We start from the raw sequence: 25,921 nt of genomic DNA on the forward strand, positions 1-25,921 counted from the left end.
TATTCCAATAGTTCCAAAAGAGATGAAATGCTTTCAAATGTGTTTATCAGATGTATATGGGGTTCCTGAAAAGACAAAAGGTTTTCAAATGTGTTTATCAGAGGTATGTAAGGTTAATAATGGACTATGTCCCTAATTTTCCCTCTTTCTCAAATTCAAAACCCCCATTTTGTCAAATTTGTCCATTGAGCGAGACCATGACTACACAGGGGTTGCAAAGATCTTGAAGAAATATGACAAGACAACAGGAGGCGTGTTACGACAGGCATTCATCCAGGAGGTTCTGCAACAGCCATTCTTCACCACAGAGCTTCTCTCCAATCTCATCAAGAAATGTGAAGAAAAACCCTCGAATTTGAGCAATGTCGCATGCTACAGAGCATTGCGCATCTGTGAAGCATCCAAGGAAGCATTTTTATAGAGTGCGAGCTCACAACAATCCTCTCAGTGATTCGCACTTTCCTGTACCTGTCTATCTGGCTCAATTTGATTATGCTGACCATTTCCCTTCATATTTCTCTGGAAAACATCTCCAAGACAAAAAATCTCCAGCGCCTAACCCTAATGGTGAAGCTCAAGAAGAACATGAAGTCTCAAACTCTAAGGATTTGAAACCACCAAATGCATGTTTTGCCTCAACTAGTCAAGAAAAGAAAATTCGGTTTGCAGATATTGGCTGCGGCTTTGGTGGGCTTCTGGTGCAGCTTTCACCCATTTTCCCATCGACCCTGATGATAGGCATGGAGCTCCATGACAAGGTAAGCGAGTATGTTAAAGAAAGAATTTTGGCTTTGTGAAAAGTGAATCCGGGCCATTATGATAATATCTCTGTAGTGTCCCTACTAAGTTTGTTTCCAGAGCATATAAAAAGGAAAAAGGAGGAGAAAGAAGCAGCATAAACTTTTCCATACCTTAGGTGCTCGATTTGGCGATTCGGAGGCAGTGATAATTCTCGGCGGCAGCGGAGCTCGATTCGGCGATAGTAGATAATTAGCAATGCGCCTCTTTTTTTTTTTTCTTATAGCCCAACGATGTCGCAATTGTGACATCGTCGGGCTATAAGGCAAAAAAAAGCCAAATGCAAATTGACGTCGCAAAACACTCCCAAATCTATTAGTGATTCTACTATTTCTGCATCAAAGTCTTTGGAATGTACATTGGCAAACACTTTTGTGGCATCAATATCCTTGTAGTGTGCATTATTTTCAGCTATGACTATATCCTTCCTTCTTTTCAAGGATTTTCTAAATTCTTCTCTAGCTTCCTCCAAGTTGTGTAGAGTGAGGTGCACATCAATAACTTGATTCTCTATAATCTTCCCAAGTTTGAAGACTTTCATTTTTAGATCTTTTCTCTAAGTTGTTAGGCTTCTCCTTGTGAGAACCTTGCTTTGATACCAATTATTGGAATAATCAAATGAGAAGAATACTTCTGAAAGGGGGTGTGAATCAAAAGTATCACATGTTAGCCTTAAAAACTTTTAACTAAAAATAAATTGCATGCATGTAAACATATCAAATAAGCATAAAGTAAACACATGCATGAACACACATAACTCCTGAATTTTGTAACCCAAAAAACCTCCAAAATGAAAAGGTAAAACTAGGGTGGGGATGATACCCACAAAATATCACTGTAGCAATAATGTTTGACCACTTTTGTTGGTCTACCCTATTAAAGGTTTTACACTATGTCAATAGTGACCTATTTAAAGGATTTACAAACACTTTACTTAAACTGTCATCATGTTAAAGGATTTTATTATGTTTTCAAAGGATCTACAACCTAGCTATTAAGCTAACCTATCAACATAGGATTTTCCTTCTAATACAATTGCTAGAAAGTATTAGATTAATAAACTTGATAGCTTACAATCCAAGATTGTTGATTTCGGGCATTTGATCTACTCACTTTGATCTTGATCCTTTGAGATCTAATATCTATTCATAACCCTTGCTCTATTCTGACCAACTGGATATGCAATGCTAATCTAATCACTAAGTCTCTAGCACCCCTGTTGCTTGCCCTATTCTGCAATTTTCTTCCTTCAACTATTCATCTACTTAGCAACTTCAAATCGAGGGGTTTTTTCCTTCTTATAAAGGCTTCAAAGACTTAGGGTTAGCTATGAATCCATGAACTTATTTTTCCTACTCAAATCCTTATATTTATCCTATTGGTTGCATGCAATCTCTACTTTTCTCATTGGCTGCATGCTAATTGCATTGGTAAAAGAAAAGATTCAAAATCATCTTTAGAGTCTTTCAAGATTCATTTGAAAATGGTTTGCATCTAATTTTTTGAAGGCACAAAATCATATGTTGATTTTGTGCTACTTGGCACATACTGGATTACTAGTGCTTAGCACACATATGATTCTAGTTTACTCGGCACCTATAGCATTTTGGCTTGCTTGGCACATGTAGCATTCTGGTTTACTCAGGATCAAATGTGACTTAGCACCTATATATCACTTGGCACCTGTATCATGCTCAACACCTGAGGTCACTCAACACCTATTAGAATTCTTGCTTAGCATAGACTATGCCTCAACTTATATAGTGTACTTAGCTTCTATATGAAAATTGGTTAAGTGTGTTGACACTCAATTGTCTAAACCAATCTGAGACCAACAGAAAGGTCATGAATTGGAGAGTCTAAGCTCCACAGAAAAGAAAGTAGAGAAGGAGATAGATTCCATACTCAAGGAATCTAGCATGACTAGATAGGAATTCAATGAGAGAAAGGGAATTGTGCTAGAGATGAAGGCCAGTGGGATAACAAAAGTATTGAAAGCAACACCTATTGCAATGACAAGATATTTAGAAGGTGTAAGAGTGTCACAACCATGTGTGCAAGATCCAATTGCACCATATACAATAGTTGTTCATGTGCAACCTATAAGAGCAAGCTATGAGCAACCTAGGAGGTGTTGAGAGGTGGAAGCATCTACTATGGAGAGGAACTCAAGAAGATTGATGAAGATTAAGAAAGAAACTACACCCCAAGCTAAGAAACAAGTGAATAAAATCAGTAGTGGACTTGGAAAAAGGATAAAAACCATGCAAGTGAGTAGTTCTAAAAGCTCAAAAGATGATGATGATGAAGATAAACCTATTGAGAAAGATGTGCACAAAGCCAAGACAACCACGAGCAAGATGGTATGGAAACCTAAGGTAGAGAATCTAAACATGCAAATATAAATGATGACAATTTTGTTTAGTTGAAAAAAATTTATAGCATGTATAGCAGTATGGATAGGAGGCAATTAGAAAATGCCTTAATTAGAAATATGATTTTAAGGAATAAAAGATTTGACAATATTTAGAATAAGATGCCAGAAGACCTATACAATACATTGATCAATAGGAAGAGAAGGGTAGTAGAAAAAGATCTAAATATGAGGATATCATCCATAAAAAAGTTATGTGATGTTGGATCAAAATAGGAATCAAAGAAAATTTTGAAGGGTATTGAGCCCTTGAAGAGGAATAAAAGAAGAGCAATTTTTTTTATAGTGGGCAATTATGACAAGGTAAGAAGAGAAATAGAGGAGACTATATTGAAATATATGTCCTTAGTACTATTGAGCTATCATTTTGTATGATGCTTAATAGAAGGAATCCTTTCGAACTCCTAACTTGAAAAGTCAATCTTGGGAATAAACTCCAAGGTTCCAGGTGATCTTGTGACCTACTAGAATCCACTTAGTTGAAGATAAATGTGAATGTTCATAAGGAGGCCTTTTCTGGTTCTAATAACTTTAGATAAGATGTAGAATCTATTTGTTGCTTCAAAATAGTAAACACACAAAAAAACTATATATTTTTGTGTTTTGTTTTTTGTTTTTTAATGAATCCAATATAACAATGCAATTAATATGAATTCCTAATTTAATAAGGGGTTAGTAATAAAAATAACAAGGATAAGGTAACAAGAATTTTAAGCAAATAACATGAATGTAAAATCCTAATGGGCATAAGCTATGGAAACAACATGTTTAGGAGTTAAGCCTTCAAAGAAATTAGTGAGTAACTAATGAAAATAGGAGCAAAACTTCCTTAATTCGACTAATGCAATCATCAATGGAATTTAGTAACCATAATATGTTTCACATTTCATCAAATTGCAAGGCCATGAAAAGTGCACTCATGCAAGACGAAAAGCTATGCAGGAACAATATGATGATCTCTTCTCAAAATAGATATGTTAGTAGAATTTGTAAAACTATAGAAAACACCAAAATTAAAAGATTTCACAACTAGAAATAATGCAATAAACTTTTGGCTCAATTAAATTCCATGAACATACATTCAATAAATATAACACACTTAGGCAAGAATCACTACACTCCAAATGTGAGCAACAAATGAATAGATTATTGCAAAATAATGGTGACTTGATTACATATTACAATCCTGTATTTATAAGAAATAATCTCCTCAATTTTTTTTAAGAGTATAAGATATCTTTATGTAATCATATACTTCTAAATTAATAAAACAAATCTAATTATGTACAATCTGACTCTCTAACTAGTGCTTAGTAGGACTCCATCCATTTTATATCATTAATGGGATGCATGAGCCTCTATATGTCTTAAAACAAAGAAAAAATGAGAAAATAAGAAGAAGAGAGCCTTTAATTGATGTACCTAAGTGTTTGGAAGTGTCAAAAATAGAAGCTCCATCTTTACTAGGTGTCTGTTAGAGTTAAATTGCTATCAAAATGTATTTTGAATGCATGGAAAGCTCTAAATCTAGAACTAGTAGTTATCTAACTTATTCAAAGTATTCCAAAAAATTGTTTCAAAAAGTGCACCAGCACACCTAGTACACCTAGCACAACAATGCACCTCAAAGGCAAAAAAATGCAAAATTTCACCAAGTGTCAAAATTAAAATTCTAGCTTTTGGGTTTTGTTCCCCTTTATACCAAAGTTATATCTAAGAATTTTCCCTTAAATTTCTCAATTATCTTAGTGACTTGGGTCACATCTATTAAATCTAAGGAATTATATTTTTCCTTTACTTTTTTCTTTTAGTTATCCACTTCTATATAGGATTCTGCAAAATCACCAATTGTTATATCAAGCTCCTTATTATGTTTTGAATGCCTTTCAGATACCATCATCATTAGAAAATTCCTCAAAACTCTTTCAAACCTTATCAACCACTACCTCTACTAGAATTACCTTTTCCCATGCATCATCCTCAAAAATATCTAGACATGCATCACTATAATGTTTCTTAGCTTCCAAAATTTGCTCTTGAGCTTGGTCCTTGAGCATGTGAATCTTCATATGTAATGACTCCATTACTTTATTACTATTAGCAATATTTTCAATCCATAATATATCTTATCTAGCTCTTGAGCTATATATACATCCATTAGCATCTGATACCTTTGGCCTTTGATTGCTTGTAATCCCTATAAATCTTTCCTCCAGGTATGCACTTCATCCATAAGCCCAAAAGATTCATTCAAAATGGATACTAACATGTCCACATTCTCCTATATAACATGTAATAACCTTGAATTTACTTGAATTATTAGTATTCCTTTCTCCTCAAAAATTTCTTGCCATTGTTGACAAGCTCTCAAAATGGGTCCAACTATACCACTTCGCTATCTCTTCTTTCAATTACCACATTTAAAACTTTCTTAGGATTAGTGGGATCCAAGGGACCAAGAATTTTGCTCAAATATCTCTTTAGGATTTTTTTTGATGTCAAAGTGTTATAAATTCTACCCCATCCTATTCTAGGGTCCTGAACACCTCCTTCATCCCCATTGTTACCATTAGCTTCACAATTTCCAAGGTTGGATTCCCAAGCATAACTTCCCAGATCTAATAATCCCTAAGAGTCAATTCTTCAACATTTGATTACAGAGGAGGGATATCTACATGAAGAAAAAGTCATGATTTTGGTCACTCATAACAAAGGCTAATTCTCATGCATCCTTTGGAAGTGAATCAGGTTTCCTTATAACTTCTATTAATTCCATCATATCCTCCTCCTCAATAGTGAATTGTTGTTTCTTATTTATTATCACTTCCTTTTTGAGCCACATTGGGATATTTTGTACTAGGAATTTATCTTTAGAGGATGAAGGATTTTTATTAGCTATATTCATCCCCTTATCACTCCTTTCTAGATTCTTCTCCCTTTTTAATAGGTCTATACTAGGAATCCTTGTATCTATAGAGTCCATTGTCCTTACCTCAATGTCTTGAGAAGTTTGATGAGGTTGTTCACTTATCTTCCCCTCTTCTGACACTTCATTAGTGGATACTTGTTGTGGATCTTCTTCGTGCTCCACTTGGACCTATTTATATTTTGCACTAGGAGGTAGAGGGGTAGTTGATCTCTTGTCTACACAAAATGTGACTTACAGTTAGGATGGAAGAACTATCTCAGGCCCTTGTGATTCGGGGGGTATCTAACTCAAATCCTCTTGTTCAATTTTTTATTTTATCCCCAATCAACTATGTACCCATGGACATAAAGTCAAAATCTAACATCTGAAAGACATTAGTGCCCTCCACATATTGCTCGTCTATCCACTATTGCATTTCATCTTGTGATGTAGTGGTTTGCATGGGTTCATCAAGGATAGATGGTAGTGTAACTATAGAGATTCTAATTCATTTCTCCTATTTGGGTTTGGCTAAGAAAATCCTCTAACTCAAAGGTGGAATATCTCTTCATCTTCATCATCCTCTTCTTCTACCTCTTCCAAAATAGGTTTAGGGATTGATGGGAAAGGAATTACTTTCTTGATCACTTTTTTCTTTCTCTTTAATGGGGTCTTAATATTTCTTCTTTTAGATGTGAAGGGGGAGGCTTGCTCTATTTGTCTAGGTGGGGAAACCTCTTGTAACTCAATTTCTTCTTGCTCTTGACTTTGTGCAACTAATGGTACTTGGGGATCACCTTGGGCTTGTGTGGCTTCTACATTTTTTGGCCCTTTATGCTTTTCTCTCCTTGTTATGGATGTGCTAGAATTTCTCCCTTTTCTAGTTTAGCTCATTGAGGAGAATTAAACTTCCTTTTGCCCTTACCTTTAACCTTTTAACATTGATAATAAACAACTAGCCTATAAAGTTGGTGCACCATTTTTGGCCTTACTAGTGATAGGGCTAAAATGTAGGCATGATGACCCTTGCTCCTGTACCTCTAGCTAGATAGGCTTGCGCATGGAAGATCACTATCTCTAGAATTGGATCAAGTTTGAAAGGTCTCTTGATACAATCATTCATCAACTTGATGACATGCCTTGCCCTATGATTAATGTCTGATTTTTCTTCCTTATCAATGTCAACATTCATAATAGGTTGTTTGCCAATCTTATCCCTATTGAATAATAGATTAAGTGAATCCTCTATATCTTGTTGCACTATCTTCAATGAAATTTTTATCTTCAAGGCCTTCTTTTCCAAATACAAAGTCATCCTACAATAATCCCTTATGTAGACATCATAGTCATCTTTCACATTCATCCATTGATCTTCAATGGCTTCTTCATGCTAAAATGTTTTTCCCACTAAGTATTGAACTCTCCCAATATTATAAAAATATGGCCAAGGAGAATTATACTCTTCTAAGGGATATTAATCACATTCACATTCAAAGAAGGGATATCTTGGTATTGATCTACCTAAAAAGGTCCTATAGTAATAGGCCACCTACAACATGTTTTTGGTTGCTTCTTAACTCTATAATATATAGACAAGAGTTGTTAGAAGATCTCCAAGAGAGTAAGCCTGTCACTAGGATACCTAGGGAGCTTCTTAGGGTTAATAGTTGTAACCACTAGCCTTAAATGTTTAAATGTTCAGAATAGGATATAATAAGCTCTAACTAGTAATATCTATACAACTATCTCCTTTGATATTCACTTTGCATAATATCCTTCTATGAACCAAGTTATGGTGAATATGAAAGCATCATTTACAATTCTATATCCTTTGCTTTGTTTTGAAAGCCTCTTATTTTCTAGCTAGGGATATACAATGTATGGCCATGCGTTAGCATCTTGAATGCTACCCCTCTTATATAGCCCTAGATAATCTATCCCTCTTGCAGCTATCAAGTACACCAAGTATGATGTCATGTAAAATTTCCTTTTGTTCTTTGCTACTACCAACTACCCACCAAAATTCACACTGAGAGTAGAAACCCAATAAAGTGGCATCTCTCCACTCTTTATTGATTCAATAAAATGCACCATAAAAATGTTCAGGTGCCCAGCTGCTAGTAAACCCATAACTCTACTCAAGAGTAGTATTGAGTATCCAATATCTTCCTTCATGTATCCTCTTGTCATGTCTGCTTTTCCCAATTTCTTTTTGAGAGGAGTCTTTTTTATATCGTATGAAGATTGGATGATTTTAGAAGCCTTGTCAATATGTTCCCGATACCATCTCTTTGCTTGCTCATAGATAAGTCTAATGAATTGATCTTCCCTTGGGAGATGGAATACTTTTTCAATGTTCTTGGGCTAGAGGTCGAGAATGATCTCTCCCATTATACTCTTGACTACCCTCTCTTCAGGTACAAAATGTCTTACAAGTGTCACTATTATTTTTGAGGACTATACTACCACTGGCTGTGATGCTACATTAACAAGCCCTGATCTAATTAATGTAGAGATTATCTAGGACCTCATAGCTGGTTTGTTGCATAGCTTTAACAACTCTCCCAAATCTCTGTGACCCAAATCTGTGTCTCGAATCTTTCAATAGTCAACCTAAAATCATGATTTTGTAAGAATGCCCTAAAACTTGAATACCACTAGTATTAGTGTCATTTTCTCACCAAGAGAGGATGATGAAGACACCATTGTATCTACAAAATAAGTACATCAATTAGTCTAGAATTGTAAGAAAATGAATCAATCACACCCTAGTACTAATACAAGAAGAACCCATAACCCTAGGTGCTTCAAAAATACAAAAACTTGATTATGTCCTGAAATGAAAAACTTGTGTACCTAGTGCACCTAATAGGTGCACATGGTGTACCTCTCACCATAGCAATATCTTAAAATGAAGTTCACATCAGTGTACCTTGTGGGGTGCACTAATGTGCTTCCTTTATTTAAATTGGTGCTAAGTGTTATCTGAAGCTTTTAAGGTGCACATCAACACAACTAATTAGGTGCATTGATGTGCACCTTAATTTAGGATCTAGCTTTTTGTTTTAAGGTTCTTTTTATGTTTTTTAGCTTTACAAAGAAGAGTGGTGCACATCGACATACCTATGTGGGTACATTGATGTGCACCACCTTTTGATGTCCTACTTTGTCTTTTATAGGGTAAGTGAAGGAGAAAGGCACACCTCATTGTGCTATGAAGGTGCAGTGTTGGAGCTCTAGTAGAGGTTCAATGAAATAGGTGAGGAAGAGAAGATAAGGGGGAGTTAAATAGATCCTAGCACCCTAGGTGGTGTGCAACTATGCATCATTGATGCTCAATGCTCCTTCTTCAAGAAATTTGGTGCACTAGTACACCTGGGGGTGCACTGGTGTGCTTCTTTATTTTTGTAATTTGACTTATCTCTTATGATACTTTTGATTTTTGACCATGAGGTTTTCTAGTAGGGACTTAGACATGAACTAGAACACTAGGGAAGACCACAAAAGGACTCAAACCTTAGACTAGGGATCCAAGAAGAAAAGAAAAAATTGTAAGGGGTCCCCATTTCTGATAAAAAATGGGGTGTACTTTATGGAACCACAACAAATAGCCCCAACAAAAAGGAAGAAATGACAAAGGTAGGGCAAAAGTACAAAGTTGTGTCACCTTTTAGGCTGACTTATCAAAATTTCTAAATTTGAGTATTTCTATCTTCTTCTTTTTTAAACATATGATCTAGATAAATTCCTTCTAGCTAAGTTATATATGGTCTCAAATTTTTCCAATTGGCAATGTCTATTAAATGCATGTTTTATACTAGTTTGTATCCAATTACTAAAGAAATAAAATTATTTCAGAAAAGTGGTGTTTCAATAACTCTTACTATTTTTTATTATATATTTTTAATAACATATAAATATTATTTTATAGAGCTCAGAGTTAAGAATATTCTCATGTAGAGTTTATAGTGTTTTAATTAGATATTGTATATTGAAATTAAAAAATTACACAACCACGTATTTTAACAATAAAAAATGTCAGTTTTGAGAAAGATAAAAATATTAAATCATATCAAAAAAATCCAAAAAATATATGACATTCTAGAGGAGAGAGTCCTCTTCTAGAAAGTATAATTTTTTCTCCTTAATAGAATTATATATTTTTTTAAACGTGGTAGGAGATGAAAAACTATCAATTTTAGGTGAGTTGGAATTTCAATCCTTATAAAAGAGAAAAAATAGTTCTAAAGCCAATTTTTATTTTTGATTTCTTTAGATATATATGTTATCTATAACATAGTTTGAGATCAAAGGGAAATAAGTTTATTTTCATATAGTTTTGTGGTGGGAACTAGACCCCTATTTTTTAGCATTTTTTAGCACCTAAAAAATTATCTATAAAAATTAAGAAAATCTGTCAATTTTTATTCTAAATAATTATTAAAAATTATAATCCTCAAATTCATCCATTTCTATACATTTCATTAGTTTACTTCATTTACAAATTCAAAATAATAATACCAATTTTATGTTATTGAAGGTGAACAATTATACTTTTGTTAGCCCTTTCCTTTACAAAATGACACAGATTTTTGTTTTTACTTGACATTTCTTCATCAAAAATTTTTTTTGACATTTGTTAAATACTAACTAAATCTTGAATATTCTATGCATATTTTGAGTCACTTTATAGTCAAAAGCTCAAAATCTTGAGTTCCAAGTTCAATGTGTGTTTAATGTATCCATTTCCTTAACATCTTAGGATGTAATCTATCAAAAAATTTTGAAAACTTGGAAATAATCTTCCACCCCATCTAATCCATTCATTAAGAGTCTTCACAAAAGCTATTCCTTGATCCTTTGTTGACTAGATGAGAGAATTAGTTCTTGGATAGCTTGTTTGGAATGCATATCTAGATAATCATATTACCTTTCTTAGACCTTGTAGAATGCTTCATTCTTAACACCATTCTTTTCTTTTTATTTTCTTTTTGTATCCTAACCAACTTAGACTGTGTGGCCAAGAAATTAGTGTCATTTCTTGGATTTAATCTCATTTGAACATCCCTTGTGTTCCTCTTTTAAGAACTTTTATAAACTTTCATGCCAAACAATGATCTTGGAAATTCCTTCGAGAAGACCCTTTTGTTTGAACCAGTGGGGGTTTGGACTATCCCTTGTTGTCTTCAACCTAAAACACCTTAGATAGTCGATCTTTATATTTGTACAGTGTTAAAAATTTGTTGATTTGCAATTTTGAATTCAAGGTTGAAAGTCCCTTATTACTACAAGTAACATTCATTCCTCAATTGGTATAAGACACAAAATAATCAAAATGTTTTGACAAAGAAATACATCTTCCTAAAATTAGAACCAAAATAGTAGTCAGTAAGATATGTCAAGATAAAAATCTTGAGTGCACCTACCCCCTAGATTGATGTAACTTTGAAAAAATGCATGACTATAAGAAAACATGTAACTGAAAAGAAACACACTTGTAGAAATAAACCCACTTGTAGAAATGAAACCTTTTTTTGGGATCTTCTAGGCTTCAAAGTAATGTTTTAGAAATTTCTCATTGACTGGCAATAGAACCAATTCCCCTTGTTTCTCCAAAAAAATTCGTGATCTGATAGGGACCAATCCACAAGCATTGAAACTTAGTGTGACTGCCTAACTTTTCTTTTGCCTTATCCCAAAGTAGAACAAGGTCAGATATTTTGAAAGATTTTATTGTGGCCCTCTTGTCAAACCACCTCTTGATGACAACTTGATGTTTAGCCATGTGCTCCAAAATAGCTATTCATTTTTCTTCCATCTCTAAAAGATTCATCAATCTAATTTGTACTCTATCAGCATCTTCAACATACTCATGAATTTCAAAACAAGAATCTTGAGATTAAGTGGGAATACTAGCTCTTGTCTCTAAACAAGAAAATATGGAGATGTCCCCAAATCATTCTTGACCCTTACTTGATCTATCCATAGAGCATATTTGAGCTGCATATACCAATCTTTAGGATTCTCCTTCAACAAACATCTTATTATTGTGATCAATTTTTTTTTTTTAGGTTTATCTAACACATTTCCTTGTGGATAATAATTTAAAGAGAATTTGATAATAACCTAATTTTCTAATGCCCATTGAGTTAAGAATACTGATGCAAAAGCTGATCTGTTATCACACACTAGGGAGAATAACATCCCAAATCTAGTAACAATGTGTTCTTCCAAGAAGTCTGTTACCACTTTGGCTATGTAGTTTCTAAATTTCTCTATTTTTGTCCATTGCATACAATAATAAGTGGCTATGAGAATAAAAGTGTGTCCTATTAACGATGGTGGATTGACTCAACCAATGAAATCCAACCCCCACTTTACAAAGGAGCGTATCTCAAATACCAATTGTAATGGCATTGCCTAATGTTTTTCTTTGGTAGCACTAGTCTAACAAATGTGACAAGTATTCACATGCTCAAAAGTGTCTTTGAATAATATGGACCAAAAATCACCTGATCTCAAAATCATATGACTAGTTGCTTCTGTTGAACCATGCTTTCCACCATACTTATCATGGAATTGTTCTAAAAAAAATTTTACTTCCTCACATCCCAAGCATGTTAGATAGATTCCTTCATAGTTCCTTTTATATAAGCATATAGGATTCACACTTCATTTTGAGTCCCCTATGGTGTGAACTATTCATCCAAGTGGGATACTAATTTTGTAAAAGATAGTAAACAATATCCTAGTTCTAGACATCTATAAGTACACCCTGATCAATATCAACTTGAGATATTATCATCCTTTTCTAATCTTTCATATCAGTTTCATTATCAAACCTAGATTTCTTTTCATCCCCAACCTAGTTATCAACTATCATTTTTGATAATCCTTGACCTCTAACTAACCTCATGGGTTGGATCTCTAAATCAAATTCTTGAAGTATTGCCATCCATCTCCCTCATCTTTCACCAAGTTCATTTTTCATCAATAATGTCTTGACTGTTGGATCAAGTACAATTGCATATACCTTGCTTCTCAATATGTAATGACAGAATTTCTTTACCACCTCAATTAAAGTAAAAGACTATTTATCAAGGTTAGAATAATTCAACTGGGAAATTTTTAGAGGGAAACTCATGAAGGTGATAGGCCCTTCATCTTCCTTTTCCTTTTTCTACATTAGAATCTCAGAACACAAATGTTCTGAAATAAAGGAGTATATTTTGAAAGGTAGCTCATAGTCAGGACTCACCAGTACTAGGGTTGTGGAAATGATCACTTTGATATCCACAAATTATTTATTAGTCTCCACAACCCATTCTATTTTAGCTCTATTTTTTAGTAAATCATTAAGGGGATGAACTATCTCTACAAATCCATTTATGAATTTTTGCACAAAACTTATCTTCCTAAAGAAAGACTTAAGTTATTTTTGACTTTGAGGAGGTGATAACTATTGGAATTATAAATGGCGCAACTGAGAGGGTGGGGGGGTGGGGGGGGTTTGGTGAATCAATTATCTATTCATAAATCCCTTAGATGTCTATAATGCTTATTTACTATTGAAACTTGATAAACAATGCAGGAATACTATAACTTGGTAGATTAACTAGTTAGCATTCAAAGTTATTAATATGCATGCAAAAGATAAAATAAATGAACACAAGAGACACCATATTTAACATGGAAACCCAATATGGGAAAAACCACCAAGTAACTAGTCACCAATTTTTCACTCTTCTGAAGTAAGCCCTATTAGGAGCCAACCCTATTAAAGGTTACAATACACACTATTAGGTGTGACCTTGTTAGAGGATTTAATCACCCTATTAGGAGTGGCCTTGTTAGAGGTCTTTAGAACAATTCAACTGAACTGTCACCTTGTTAGAGGATTTACAAAATGGCTATTAAACCATCTCTGTTAAGAGGTTTAAAATCATTGCTACAAAGGTTAGAAAGAAAAATGAATTGACTTGAACAAGATGCAACTAGATTTGTTGGATACAGGTCTCTATTCAACATTATTAGATCCTCCTTGATCAAATATGGCTCTGCTGCTCCTTAATGATCTCTGATCATCCTTCAAATTCACTTCCACAACAATCAGTCTTCATATCACATTAAATTTTCATACCTCCACATACTTATTTTTTGAATTTGCAACTTGACCTCTTACTTATACCATTCAGATGGTTAAGTCAGCTCATTTACATGTTATATTTACCAACAAACCATTCATCAGTTGGCTACAGATATTACTCTTAAATGTTATTTCATAAAATAATGAAATACTTTACTGGTCAACCCTGCTTGGTAAATACTACTTTCAAAAATTTCTCGAGTTAACCATCTTGATTTGGTTAACATTGCAATATCCTTTGTTTGCTGAGTTTTACTCGGTAAGAACTGCTTCTCCCAAATTCCCTTTGATGACTGAGTGAGCTTGGTAAGAACTAAATTTCTTTGATTACATTGAAAGCTTGGTAAGAACTAAATTTCTTATTTTCCTTTGATGACCAAGTGAACTTGATAAGAACTGCTTCTTCCATATTACCTTTGATTACCAAGTGAACTTGGTAAGAATTGCATCTTTGCTTGGCTGACCTTCTGAGCTCGGTAGACACTGTCCTTTGCCTTGCTGACCTTCTGAGCTTGGTAGACACTATCTTTTGCCTCGCTAACCTTATTAGCTCAGTAGACATTGTCTGATAATTGATATGACATTTGTGTGACATCAAAGACAACACACAATTGAACAATTGTATCCAACAATCTCCCTCTTTGGCATTGATGGCAACACAACATGTCATAGCAGGATGAAATTTTGAAAACAAGTCTTTTTAATGACAGAATACAAAGCTCCCTCTTTCATAATAATATTTTTGAAAATTTTAGAAAGATATGACAGTATATTCTCCCTCTTTGACAACACATGCCAAAGATAGCTCAAAACAACTAAATAGTATTGTAGCTAATGTATTGATTCATATGCAATGTCTTCATTGATTTGCTGCATCAACTGATAGATTTCCAATTTTGTTCTCGTTGATGCATTACTAAAACTATATTTTAGTGAGCTTCTGATAGGGGAATGACCCCTAACTTACCTCTTAGATACAAGAATGCATCCTTAGGTAAAGGTTTTGTAAATATATCAGCAATTTTTTCCTTTGTATGCACATATTCCAATCTTATTTCCTTTTCTTACACCAATTCTTTAACAAAGTGATACTTTATGGAAATATGCTTTGTTTTTTAATGCAGCACTGGATTCTTGGAGATGTTAATTGCACTTGTGTTATCACAAAACATAAAAACAAGTTCTTTAATTTCTTGCTTCATACCTTCCAATAATTGTTTAAACCATACAATGTTTGATTAATTTACTACTACTACAACATATTCAGCCTTTTTTGTGGATTGAGATATACAATTCTACTTTTTACTTGTCCAAGAAACTAACATTTTTCCAAGAAAGAAAGCTCCTCCACTTGTGCTCTTTCTGTCATCAATATTTCCTACCCAATCTGCATCAGTGAACACCTTTAAATCCAATTTTCCTCCAAGTTTATACCATAATCCATAATCTTCAGTTCCTTTTATGTATCTCATGATCCTTTTGATTGCCATCATGTGATTTTCTTTTGGTTTAGTTGAGAATCTTGCTACAATTCCTATTGTAAGGGCAATGTCTGATCTTGTGTGCACTACATATTGTAACTTTCCAATCATAGATCTATACAATGTCTGATCTATTTCTTTTGATTCATCATCCTTGGTAAGTTTTAATCTGGTGCACATGGGAGTCCCAACTAGTTTGTAGTCTTCCATACCAAACTTTTTTGGTATCTCCTTGATGTATATAGATTGACTGATGTAGATGCCATTCTTACTTTATTGAATTTGAAGACCAACAAAGAATTTGATTTCACCAAACATTGACATTTCAAATTCTTTGTTCATTTTTTCTAAAAATTCTTTGCAAAGATCATCATTTCCTGTAAACAAAGTATCATCTACAAATACTTCTACCAAAACAATCTTATTATCTGGTCCTTCTTTTATGTACAAACTACTATTATCATTAGTCATTTGAAAGCCAATCTAAATAAGATAGTTATGCAATCTTTCATACCATGCTCTAGGGGTTTGTTTTAGACCATATAATGCTTTATGCAGTTTGCAGACCATGTTTTTCTTGTCTGGATCAATAAAACCTTCAGTTTGTTCAATATAAACTTCTTCATCCAATATGCCATTGAGAAATGCTAACTTGAAATCCATCTAATGGACTTTGTATCCTTTGAATGCAGCATATGTAAGTAAGGTTCTGACACCTTCCAATCTTGCAACAGGAGCAAAAGTTTTTCCATTGTCTACACCTTCTTCTTGAGAGTATCCTTTGCATACTAGTCTAGCTTTGTTCCTTGATACCTCACCATCTTCATTTAGTTTGTTTCTAAATATCCACTTTGTTCCAATCACATTCTTGTCTTTGGGTCTAGGTACAAGAGTCCATGTTTTGTTTTTCTCTATCTATTATATTTCCTCATTCATAGCTTCAATCCAAATTTCATTTTCTAGTGCATCTTTGACATTTCTAGGTTCAAAATCAGCAAGTAAACAAGTGCCTTTCAACTTACTTCTTGTCATTGTTCCTTCTAATTTATCTCCAATGATCCGATCTATTGCATGATGCTTTTTGACATACTTGGCTAACACAGGCTATTTGCCTTTTAAGTTATCATTCTGCATCTCAACTTCCTGTCCTAGATCTGGTTGCTCAAGCTTGGTAAATACTAACTCAGTAGCTTTAGTTTGCAACTTAGGTTCTTTTAGCTCAAGTTCTTGCAGCTCAGTAGATGCTGACTCGGTTTGAACTTCTTATGACTCGATTAATGATGACTTTGGAGTTGAGGATTCCTAATTAATAGGTATACTTGGCATTGTATCTGGTTCAATGTAAAAAAATCTTCTATAGTCTTCAAGTTCCTTTTTTATTTCTATTTTTGTTCTTTTAGCAAACTCATCAACTTTCACATGTGCACTTTCTATGACTTTGTAAGTAGATAAGTTCAAACATATATATGCTTTGCTTTTGCAAGAGTATCCCAAAAATATTCCTTCATCACTTTTTACATAAAATTTGTCTTTTCTAGATTCTTTCAAAATGTAACATTTACTTCCAAATACTTTTAGATAAATTACATTGGTTTGTAGCCATACCACAACTCATAGGGAGTTTTGAATGAGTCCTTCTTCAATTGTACTCGGTTCAAAGTATGAACTACAATGCTGATGGCTTCCTTCCAGTATTTGATAGCAATGCCTTTCTCAATCATTAGGGTTCTTGCAAAATCCATGATAGATCTATTCCTTCTTTATGCTATTCCATTTTGTTCAAGAGTTACAGGTGTTGAAACCTTTCTTTTGATTCCCCTTTCAATGCAAAAGTTATTGAACTCATGTGAGATGAATTCACCACCTCTATCAGACCTTAAGCATTTTAGTCTTTTTCCTATTTCCTTTTCTACTCTGGTCAAATACCATTTGAACTTTTCAAATGCTTTTGATTTCTCTCTTAGGTACATGACAGTCATGCACAATTTCTAGAACTTCTTTAGTTTGATAGTTCTTGCTTTTAAAACTGGTCCTTCCCATTTTACCAATTTGACAATTCTTGCATAGACCAACCTCAGGTTTTTTTATGTCAAGAATACATCTTACTTTTTTGAATTTACTAATATTTATTAAGTTTTCAAAGTTTACATGACACAACCTCCTATGCCATAACCAACTTTCTTCAATTTGAGCAATAAAACATGAACATTCACCAAGTTCAAGATAAAATAAGTTACCTTTTGTTTGAGTGCCTGATCCAATCAGTTTTCCTTTGCCATCCAGCAATCTTCTTTTCCATGCATAAATTCTACTTTGAATCCATTAGTGAGAAGTTTTTCCACATTCAAAAAATTGTGCTTTAGTCCTTCTACCCAGTATGCATTATCACATACAAGTTCCTTAGTTAGTGAGATTCTTCCTTTTCCTTTTATACAACAAGGTTCATTGTTACCAAATCTTACACTGCCACCATCATAGTCTTCAAAGTGTTCAAACTTAGTTTTATCACATTTAATGTGATGAGAACAACCACTATCTATAATCCATGTATCATTTCTACTCATATGAGAAATAAGTGCCATTTCCCCATCATTATTAGACTCATCTTTCACAACAATGTAAACAATTTCATCTGCTTCTTCATCACTAGAATCATTAAAATATTTAGCTATAAAACATGTTTTCTTACCTTTATCCTTGAATGATTTGGAATCTCTTTTTCCATTGTACTTGTGACCTTTCTTCTCATCCTTGTTTTTCTTATTTGGGCATCTAGTAGCAATATGTCCAATTTCTTCGCAAGAAAAATAGAATAGAGGAACCTTACCTTTGTATTTGCCTTTGCCTCTAGAATATTTCTTTGCTGGAAAAGCTTCAACCACTTCAAGATCACTATCTAAACTCTATTCTAATTCTTCATCATTGTCTGATTGTAGATGCTTCAACTTTTTCCCTTTTTCTTTGAGTGAAATCTTGGCTTCAAATGTTGATTCAACATTTTTGGCAGCTGGCACATAATTGTCAAAGTTGTCTAGCTCAAATGTAGTCAATCTTTCAACTATGGCTTCTAGATTTATCTTATGATTTGCTTCACATCTTCTTTCTTGAATTGTAGAGACTCTGATTTCATACCTGGGAAGTCGAGTTCTAAGAACTTTACTTATAATTGTATCCTCCTTGATATCTCCTCTAGATGCTTTGATTGCACTAACACATGCTTTGACTCTTTCAACATATTTTGCAATGTTTTCATTCTCTCTCATCCTTATTTGATCAAATTGTCCTCTTAGACTTTCTACTTTGGCTCTTATTACATTATCATCTCCTCCATAGATTTCTTTTAGCTTTTCCCACATTTCAAAGGCAGTTTTGCAATCTTTGATGTCATCAAATTCTTCATAACTCAGAGTAGATGCTATATCTATCATCATGTTGTTGTGAGTCTTCTTTATTATCAATATCATTGATAGATAATGTACTAGTAGGTTTTGCATATTTTTCATCAAGGTACTTCAGTCCTATATCTCCAATGGAAGCTAGATGAAGTCTCATCAACCCTTGCCATACTGAGAAGTTGTCCCTATTAAGTCTTGGAATTACCCTCTTATAAGACATCCTGACCTTTGGCTTAGATCCTTGAAATCTTTTCCTGAAAGCACCAAGAGCTTTGATACCAATTTTTGGAATTATAGATGGAGTAACTAAGAGGGGGGGTGAATCAATTATCGCAAAAACAATCCATAAATCCCTTAGATATCTATAATGCTTATTTACTGTTGAAACTCGGTAAACAATGTAGGAATACTGTAACTTGGTAGATTAACTAGTTAGCATTCAAAGTTATTAATATGCATGCAAAGGTTAAAATAAATGAACACAAGAGACACCAAATTTAACATGGAAACCCAATATGGGAAAAACCACCAAGTAACTAGTCACCAATTTTTCACTCTTCTGAAGTGAGCCCTAGTAGGAGCCAACCCTATTAAAGGTTACAGTACACACTGTTAGGTGTGACCTTGTTAGAGGATTTAATCACCTTGTTAGGAGTGGCCTTGCTAGAGGTCTTTAGAAAAATTCAACTAAACTATCACTTTGTTAGAGGATTTAAAAAATGGTTGTTAAACCAACTATATTAAGAGGTTTGAAATCACTACTACAAAGGTTAGAAAGCAACAATGAATTGACCTGAACAAGATGCGACTAAATTTGTTGGATACAAGTCTCTATTCAACATTATTAGATCCTCCTTGATCAAATATGGCTCTGCTACTCCTTAATGATCTCTGATCATCCTTCAAATTCACTTCCACAACAATTAGTCTTCATATCACATTAACTTTTCATACCTCCACATACTTCTTTTTTAAATTCGCAACTTGACCTCTTACTTATACCATTCAGATGGTTAAGTCGGCTCATTTACATGTTACATTTACCAACAAACCATTCATTAGTTAGCTACAGATATTACTCTTAAACATTATTTCATAAAATAATGAAATACTTTACTAGCCAACCCTGCTCAGTAAATATTGCTTTTAGGAATTTCCTAAGTTAACCATCTTGACTCAGTTAACATTGCAATATCCTTAAAATCCTTTGTCTGTCGAGTTTTACTTGATAAGAACTACTTCTACCAAATTCCCTTTGATGATCGAGTGAGCTCAATAAGAACTAAATTTCTTTGATTACCTTGAAAGCTCGGTAAGAACTAAATTTCTTATTTTCCTTTGATGACCGAGTGAACTTAGTAAGAACTGCTTCTTACATATTACCTTTGATTATCGAATGAACACAGTAAGAAATGCATCTTTTCTTAGCTGACCTTCTGAGCTCGGTAGACATTGTCCTTTGCCTTGCTGACCTTCTGAGCTCGGTAGACACTTTCCTTTGCCTTGTTTACCTTCTCAGCTCGGTAGACACTGTCTAATAATTGATATGACATTTGTGTGACATCAAAGACAACACATAATTGAACAATTGTATCCAAAAATAACTTCATAATAGACTCAATTCTATTAGGATCAATCGAGATTCCATCTTCAGAGATGATATGGCCTAGGAGATTTCCTTTAGTAACCCCAAATGAACATTTCTTGTGATTGGGAGTAATGTCATATTTATGACATTGATTGAATACCTATCTTAAATCAGAAATATGAGTGCTTCAATCCTTTGAAAAGATGGTTAATTCATCCATGTAGATAACTATACACTTGTTTATCAATCCTTTAAAAGATTTTTCCATGGCTCATTGAAATGTAACCCTTGCATTAATTAGCCCAAAAGGCATTCTTCAACAGGAAAAAGTTCCCCATTTAGTTGTAAAGGTTGTCTTTAGCATATCTTCTTCATCAACTATTACCTAATTATATCTTAAATATCCATCCAAGAAAGACATCATCTTTGAGCCATTTATAATTTTCAAAACCTCATCTAATGAAGGAAAATGATAGTTATCTTTTTGAGATGCAAGGTTCAAGTTATCAAAATCCACACAAAGACAAACCTCTCTAGTCTTTTTTCGTATCGAAACCAAATTAGCCATCCATGTAGAATGGTGAATGGGGAAAATGATATTGGCATCAAGTAACTTTTTAACTTCTTTCCTTATCAATGGTTTAGTGATAGGATTAATAGGCCTTTGACTCTATCAAAAAGGTTTGGCATTTGGTTTTAATGGAATATCACGTGTAATAATCTTAGGATCATACATCTTTAGCTCTTTGTAGCTCCAAGAAATAACATCCTTATATTTAGCAAGTAATTTGAGCATGTCTTCCCTCTCTTGTGCATTGCATGCTTTTCCTATCCTTACCATTCTAGGATCTTCATCAGTACCTAAGTTGTATGAGTCACATTCCTTGATCTCTTTTTCTTGGGCCAATCTTCTATGAAGCGCTAATTTGTCATGATAAAAAATGCATTCTAATTGAACCATTCCCTTTTGAATAGGTTTTGTTTTGAAATTTAATATCCCATCTTCATCTTCAAGTTCATCATTCTTAGGTTTATCGTCCAGAATGTCATCAATTTATTGCCCTTTAAAATGGGCATTGCATATGATGAATTTGAGTATATGTTGATAGTCATTAAAGAATTCAGAGTTTGTAATATTGTCCAAAATAGATGGAGCATCAACCAATTCTACTAATAATAATTTCAATTTTGTTCTTTCAACTGGTTGTAATGCACTAGCTAAAATAGAAAAAGCATCTGCTACCATGTTTTTCCTTCTTGGAATAGACTTTATGTTTAAAGCTTCAAATGCATCCATCAAATCCAATACTCTTTTTCTATAAGCAAGAAACCTCGTATCATTTCAAGAGTATATTGATTTTACTCGTCATATAACTAGCTAAGAATCTCCCTCAATTATGAGAGATGTGATTCAATCTATAGTGTGAAAATAAGTCATCAGATCAATGACTCATATTTTGGAGCATTATTAGTACATTTGAACTATAATTGATATGTTGTGTAGAAAAACTTACCTTTTGGGTTGATCAACTCAATACCTACACTAGCTCCTAATTTACATTTGGAACCATTGAAGTGAAGTGTCAAAATTAGATCTTCATTAGGTTTTATAACCTTATGTTTATTTTTTCTTAGCTTCTCTTTCACTTGGGCCTGGAAGGATTTTTTCTTAGGAACCCATTTAATTTTTTGTGGGGTGGACTTGATGATTCTCCGTTGTGACCCCTTGATAGAGGAAGTGTATGTTTTTCTTGTTTGTCTGAAACTTCCCCTATCAACTCTTTAATTTCATCAACTTTTGGTTTAGGATGGATGACTAATGAATTCCATCATTGACCTTTTATGTACCATCTTCTTCTCAAAACTTTGATCACTCTTGGGGGAGGAGAAGACAAAGCTCCATCGTCTAAAGAGATATCTATATGATAGATTTAGGTCTTCAATTTCCTCTTCAATATTTTCAACATATTTAGATATGTTCATAGGACTTGGGTTTCTTATGGGTCCATACTTTGGGATATTTTCACTCTTGAATCCCATCATGTGTGTTAATACCTTAGCGACTACTTCTTGACACAAGGAGCATTCAAATTCTAAGTGGCTAAGTTTATGCAATCAGCAAAACTCTAGGAGAAGTAGGATGCTAGACTCAACTTCTTCTCCTAAACACTATAAATTAGCTACCATATTATCTATGAATTGTGTAACAACCTCATCCTGTGGGATTAGAATCTCAAGTTTTCCATCTTGATCATCTGATATTTTGGTTAAAATAGTATCAAATGCCATTACTTAGTAAGATCCTAAATTTGATTGTAAGAATGCCACCTTGTTCAAAGTATTGTATTATGTAATCATCATTTTTTATTTTGGCTCTACATGTATCTTGATTTGATTGTTCAATCCTTTCCATGGTAACCATAACTGAGTGAAATCCATAGAAAACCATCTTCTTAGGTATTTTTTCCGTTCTCTACTTAAAAGAAATCCATATATTTTTGGAATATCAACCACATGTATATCGATGACATCTTGAATCTGGGGGTCAACTATCAACTGTATTTGAACATATTTCAACACACCAATGACTTTTACCTCTATTTTATCCAACTATATCACTATCTAATTGGAAGGTTAAGGAATGAATCCCAACCTTTGTGCTATTGATAATTACATGATATTACATGAGGCTCCTAAATAAATTAGGAAATTGTGAAGATTCTTCCCATATATCTTGATGCTAAGCAAAAATAGGGGCACCCCAACCTTGCCTTTAAACATAGTTGGAATTGCTTCCGAAGTGTTAACCTATTCAAATACAATCTTTTGAGGCAAAATATTTAGATTATGGGGTGCCTTTGTATGATTGAGAGTTTTCATGAGCACTTCTCATTGCTGTGGATAGTTTTGCAGCATGTCAAACATGGACATGTTGGCCTTTGTTTTTTTCAAATCTTCTATGACACTATACTTTTTAGTAGACCAAATAGGATTTTTTATTATTTTTGGTAGATTCCCTTGGTTCTAATTTTATTTTCCTCCATATGGTGGCCTAACTAATACTACATTGTTACTTGGTCTCAGATCAGGAGGAGTTGGTTGTAGTGCAAGAGGAATTTTGTTTGTTATAGTTTCTTTTCTACTTCTGAGATTGTATGCATTTTGATTGTCATTGCGAAAAGAAAACATCTCTGCAGGTTGAATGTCTAGTTTCTAACTAGAAGAAAAAGAGAATTCTTCATTAGGTGATTGCTCCACCTGTATATTTTTTGTAGAATAATAAGATTCTAGTAACATAGTATTAAACTGTATAGGAGGAGCATTGTTATTCACTTTTGAAGTTTGATTCATCTCTTTGTTTCCATTATAGTATGAACCATCATTGTTAGATGTATTTTGACCATCATCATATTAATTATAGACATTTTTGTTGTTTTTATCTACAGGAATTCTTCCATTATTTGGATGAGTGTTCCATAGCCAAATTTGTCTTTGGAAGCCATTATTACAATTAGGAGGATTGAAGTTGTTTCCTCCATTATTGTTTCCTGCATTGTTGTTCCTATGTAATTCCTATTATAATTCTGGTCATAATTGTTGTTCTAAGGACCAACATTGTTTCTTTGAAATTTTTTATTCTATCCTTGTGACATCCTTAGATGAGTTAGCTGGGTCCCTTTTTATTGATTTGATTTTTTGATGTATCATAGCTAGGTTAATAAAAGTTTTGAATTGTTTCAAGAATAATCTTTCGAAAGTATCTCAGTCTCCAATACATCTCGATGGAAAATTAATGTACCAATTAAAGGAAACTTCCCCAAAGAGTAGGGGAATAAATGAAAAATCACATTTCCATTAGCAATCTACTTTTAGTTGCAAATTTCTTTGAATGCTTTGATGTGATCTTCAGTAGTTCCTGTCTCTCCATAGATGAACCGTCGGAAAAAGTTTTTAGGATTCTTAGGAAGGTCATTGAGTATGCCTACTAAGTTGATTGGTGAGCCTACAAAATTTTTGAAAAAGGCCATTGGAGGATTTCGTGGAATGAAAGGTGGTTGTTGTGGAGGTGGAACTAAAGAAGATGATGAAAATTTGAATGGAAGTATTTGAATTTAACTTATTCCTTTGCTAGTGCAGGGCTTCCTAAATTGGGAAAGCTCGAGGAACTCGTTTGTACTTGGTGAAGATCTTAAAGCTCATTTAAATAGGGATTTTGGATCAAAATCTTCTAGTTTTCATCAACTCTAGAAAAAGAACACCCCTGCAAAAGTACACTTTCTCAAACAATAAGGTGCACATCAAGCTTTAGTGCACCAACTCACCTCAAAATCTCAAAAACTCATAAAAAATTTTGTACTTGTAAAAAGTGCAAAATTTTGAAGTTTAGGAAAAAAAATTCTTCTATTTTGGAAGTTAAGAGGCCCTCCTTGTAGCACCACTTTTGTTGAGTTGTCATTTTTCATGATGCTTATTGGTAGGAATCCTTTTGAACTCCTCTCTTGAAAAGTCAATCTTGGGGATCAACTCCAAGGTTATGGGTGATCTTTAAACCTACTAGAATTTTATTAGTTGAAGATAAATGTGAATATTCATGAGGAGGCCTTTTTTGGTTCTGATAACTTTGGATAAGATGTAGAATCTATTCGTTGCTTCAAAATAGTAAACACACAAAAAGAAATATATATTTTTCTATTTTTCTATTTTTTAATGAATGCTATCTAACAATATAACTAATATGAATTCCTAATTTAACAAGGGGTTAGTTAAAAAAATAATGAAGATAAGGTAACAAGAATTTTAAGAAAATAATATGAAAATAAAATCCTAACTGACATAAGCTACAGAAAATATGTGTTTCTGAGTTAATGCTTCGAAGAAATTAGTGGGTAACCAATGAAAATAGAAGCAACACTTCCTTAATTCCATTGATGTAGTTGTCAATGGGAATTAAGTAACTGTAAGATGTTTCACTTTTCATCAAATTGCAAGGTCATAGAAAGTGTGATCATGCGAGATGAAAGGCTATGCAGGAACAATATGATGATCTCTTCTCAAACTAGATATGCCAGTGGAATTTGTAAAATTGTAGAAAACACCAAAATTAAAAAATCATGCAACTAGAAATAATGTAATAATTTTTTGGCTTAACTACATTCCATGAACATACATTC

At 33.6% G+C, this 25,921-nt stretch overlaps 1 protein-coding gene across 1 annotated transcript in view; it reads left to right on the top strand.

The window, feature by feature from the left end:
* The first annotated feature begins 362 nt into the window (after positions 1–362).
* Positions 363–25,921, top strand: part of LOC149546556 (tRNA (guanine-N(7)-)-methyltransferase-like) — a 54,316-nt gene continuing 28,757 nt past the window's right edge. The window contains exon 1 of the mRNA XM_089793998.1: positions 363–758. Within this exon, the coding sequence (XP_089650124.1) occupies positions 363–758 (396 nt within the window). The remainder of the gene's footprint in view (positions 759–25,921) is intronic.

The sequence above is a fragment of the Cupressus sempervirens genome, chromosome 7 (genome assembly GCF_028749045.1).
Source record: "Cupressus sempervirens isolate cs-2001-9-10 chromosome 7, ASM2874904v1, whole genome shotgun sequence".
NCBI classification, from domain to species: Eukaryota; Viridiplantae; Streptophyta; class Pinopsida; order Cupressales; family Cupressaceae; genus Cupressus; species Cupressus sempervirens.